Genomic DNA, 4252 nt, shown 5'->3' with positions numbered 1-4252 from the left:
TGTGACTCGAATTAAGAGAGAGAGAGAGAGAGACAGAGAGACAGAGACAGAGACAGAGACAGAGACAGAGACAGAGTGACAGAGAGAGAAAGACAGAGAGAGAGGGGGAGGTTAGAGAGATGCCAGTTAAGAGCACTGACTACTCTTCCAAAGGTCCTGAGTTCAAATCCAAGCAACCACATGGTAGATCACAACCATCCGTAATGAGATCTGATGACTTCTTCTGGTATGTCTGAAGACAGCTACAGTGTACTTAGATAATAAATAAATAAACCTAAAAGAGAGAGGGGGGAGAGAGGGAGAGAGAGAGAGAGAAGAAAAGCTATTTGGAAAGATCCCTTGTTGTTAAGAGGCATACTGGATTAGACAAAGTGAGCTCATGTTAGCAAAACTTCACTAACCATGTTTTCTAGGCAACTGAAGATAACACAGAATGGAAGTCTGCAACTCCACCTTAGAAAGTGGATTCATCTTGGTGGGTATTTTGGATGACAGTGGTTTTCCAGAGCTGCTCTGTGCCACTATCACAGCCCTGTACTTTTTAGCCATGACCAGCAATGGACTCCTGCTGTTGGTCATCACCATGGATGCCCGGCTCCATGTCCCCATGTATCTTCTGCTCTGGCAGCTCTCTCTCATGGACCTGCTCCTCACATCAGTCATCACTCCAAAGGCCATACTAGATTTTCTTCTCAAAGATAACACTATCTCATTTGGGGGTTGTGCCCTTCAGATGTTTCTGGAACTGACACTTGGTAGTGCAGAGGACCTCCTTTTGGCTTTCATGGCCTATGACAGGTATGTGGCCATTTGTCATCCTCTGAACTACGCAATCCTAATGAGTCAAAAAGTCTGCTGTCTCATGATAGCCACCTCATGGATTCTTGCATCTCTCAGTGCTCTAGGATATAGCATCTATACCATGCAGTATCCTTTCTGCAAGTCCAGGCAGATCAGACATCTCTTCTGTGAGATTCCACCCTTGCTGAAGCTGGCCTGTGCAGACACCTCCACATATGAACTCATGGTTTATGTAATGGGTGTGACCTTGCTCATCCCCCCTCTTGCTGCCATCCTGGCCTCCTACTCACTAATTCTATTCACTGTACTGCACATGCCCTCTAATGAGGGCAGGAAGAAAGCCCTTGTCACCTGCTCTTCCCATCTGACTGTGGTTGGGATGTGGTATGGGGGTGCTATTGTCATGTATGTGCTACCCAGTTCCTTCCACAGCCCCAAACAAGACAATATCAGCTCAGTATTTTATACAATTTTCACTCCGGCTTTGAATCCCCTCATCTACAGCCTAAGGAATAAGGAGGTCACTGGGGCTTTGAGGAGAGTCCTGGGGAAAAGATTCACAGTACAGTCTACATTCTAGATAGTTCTAAGAGCTGCCTTCTAAATTTTGTTATGTCTAAAATATAAACATTTCTACTATGAGTAAAATACTAATGGTAAAATTAATAGAATAAAGGTGTAGATTTTTGATAGATAAGTATGGGATACAACAACCTTTTTAAATACTCTGAATATTATGAGGTATTTTATAAAATTAAGTCTACTCTGTTTAAAATTATTTTCTATGTCTTTGAAAGTTCTACATCATTTAAAAATGTAACTGCTTGTGTTAGAGTTTCAAATTGGCCTCACCTTGTCACCTGGACATGACCCCTTGGATTTTAAGTCATTATGGGTCCAAGAACTAAAAAGTAGTTTCAAGTAAGCAGCTTACATATTCATCAGTAAAGATGTTTAAGATTTGCTTAAATGTACAACTAAATAATCTTGGCTAAAATGTCATGGTGAAGTGACTATTTTGCTTAAGAAGTTTGCATCGTGTTCTTTTTTCTTACTTCTGAATTCCTGGAGATTTCTTTAACTTTAAGAAAGACCTTTAAACTCTCCTGACCTCTCCTCTCTCTTCTCACCTCCTTTCTCTTTCCCCCTTCTCCCCTCACCTCTACTCTCCTCCTAATTTCTCTTATACATTTTCTCTTTTGTTCTTGTTTCTTTTCTTTTATTCTTTCTTCTTTTTTTCAGTGATAGGAACTGAACACTTACAATTCTACCCTCTGAATAATAAAAGCAGAGAGCTAGATGAGACAGCATTTGTCCATTTTTCCTAAAATATTAAAATGTCTCAACAGTCACAAAGAATCCATATGTTTACTATTGGTCTAGACATAAATATTTTACAATCTGTGCATGTCAAAATATCCTATGGTACTCCATCTGCACACATATTATTACTTTTGTATATAACTGAAACACTAGACAGGACTGTAATCAGAAGTACAAATGACAAGGAGTATGCTCATGGATATGGGGAAAGAGCATTCTATTGGTGGGAATATAAAGTATCACAGCTGCTTTAGAAATCAGTGTGAGGATTTCTAAAAATAAAAATCTACAAATAGATCAATAAAAAATTTGAAAGGAAAATAAATTTAAAAATGAGGTTCTTGGTCCCATAATGCCTCAAAATCCAAGGGGTTCTTTTTCTGGTTCTTGGTCCCATAATGACTTAAAATCCAAGGGTTCATGTCCAGGTGACAAGGTGAGGCCAATTTGAAACTCTAACACAAGCAGTTACATTTTTAAATGATGTAGAACTTTCAAAGACATAGAAAATAATATTAAACAGGGTAGACTTAATTTTAGAAAATACCTCATTTAAAAATCCTTATTTGAAAAATAGCATAAAGGGGAATATTTTTTTCTTGCTAGCTTATGCAGTACTAGGGGGTTGGTATTGCTGTTTGTAGAAACTTACTCTTCCCTCTGTTTAAACAAGAAGAAATGTTATTATAAATCCTCTAATATGGCACTACACAAAGACTGGGGAGATTTGTAGGTGAGGGAGAGGAAAGCTGGATACTAGCATAGAGATTATGTATGATTACTGAACAGGAGGCTGGACATAGATTGCTGTAATATTTAGTGCAATCATTCCATAAGCCAGAAGAAAGAATTTCGGAAGTATTCATCATAATCAATAAACATTTGAGGAGATAAATACACTCAATATGATTTAAATAATATACAAAGAATACAGGTACAGAAACATATCATGGTATATCATTAAGATCTAAATGTGGGTTTGCTTTTTAAGTAACAGTTAAAATAAATAATAATAGGATAGCATTTGAAATGTAAAGAAAATAATAATAAATAAATTTTAAAAAATGATTTAAAAAAAAGAAAGCAAACAGATGAGTAAAACGTGGGAAGTAAGCTACAGCTTAAAAAAATAAATTTTTAGAGAAAATAGAAGTTAGTATCTTAGAAGTAAGTAATATGAGTAAATCTCGCAGTCATTTAGATGAATTTCCCTCCGTTTTTGCTGCTGGCACTCACTTTAATAAGCTGATGTGTTCACACAGAGGCTTGTTCACATGCTGGCACACAGCGAGATTCTTGTGTTCTATGGTGGTGATATAGAGTGCTGGTGAAGAGACCCCCGCTAACTGTCAGTACAAAATTGGAATTAAATGCAGCTCATATTCTTATATAACTTCGAACACGTGTAAACTCTAAAATTCCAGGAATGGAAAGATTTATTTTAAAGTAGTATGAGATTTAACAAGATAGTAAATATAAATACATGGAGGGAGGTGTGTGGAATATATGAATAAATCCTACATCTAGCTGTCATGAGAGAGAAGTGACCTGTCAATTCTGAATATGTGAATATGACAGCATTTGGGTGTTTGGTAATTCAGCTAGCTATTTCATCTCTGTCAAATAAATGGTGTTTTATGTATGTGTTCATATGTGTTTATGCTAATCAGCAATGGCAAGCTCTCATGTATGTGACTAATATTTTCTGTTATGAAAATTCTCATGAGTAGTTATATAAATCATGGTTAAAAATCAACTGAATAGTCTTGGAATTCATTGAAAAACTGTTTTTATAAAAATGTTGAACATTTTGCATTTTATTTCACATTAAAGTTGTATTAATGTGTTAGTAACCATACTATATCCATCATCTAATTGGCATAGTTTATATTTTTCTTAATATTTTGTACAACTTTAAGATGGAGGACATATATACTATGGGTAATATAATTTTGTTAATGATTTCTATTCCAATTGATCACTTGACATTATAAATATAGGATGGGAGGTTTTAAACAGAAAACTTTCAGGGATATAGCCCCTGAGAGGCTACCTATGCCCATTTATATTGTTCTACACGCATACATGTCCAGGAAACACTAGATGAACTACACGCATACATGTCCAG

The 4252-nt window shown here is 36.4% G+C and overlaps 1 protein-coding gene across 1 annotated transcript; it reads left to right on the top strand.

The window, feature by feature from the left end:
* The first annotated feature begins 433 nt into the window (after positions 1–433).
* Positions 434–1381, top strand: LOC110332300 (olfactory receptor 2AG1-like). Its single transcript, XM_021213447.1, has one exon. It carries the CDS (start codon positions 434–436, stop codon positions 1379–1381), a length of 948 nt encoding a protein of 315 aa, XP_021069106.1.
* The last annotated feature ends 2871 nt before the right edge of the window (positions 1382–4252 follow it).

The sequence above is a fragment of the Mus pahari genome, chromosome 1 (genome assembly GCF_900095145.1).
Source record: "Mus pahari chromosome 1, PAHARI_EIJ_v1.1, whole genome shotgun sequence".
Classification (NCBI taxonomy): domain Eukaryota; kingdom Metazoa; phylum Chordata; class Mammalia; order Rodentia; family Muridae; genus Mus; species Mus pahari.
The sequence above is the reverse complement of the archived record's forward strand: the minus strand, read 5'-3'. Positions and strand labels throughout refer to the sequence as shown.

Excerpts from the sequence above, each read along its gene's own strand:
- LOC110332300 (XM_021213447.1), top strand. The coding sequence starts at position 434 with ATGGAAGTCTGCAACTCCACCTTAGAAAGTGGATTCATCTTGGTGGGT.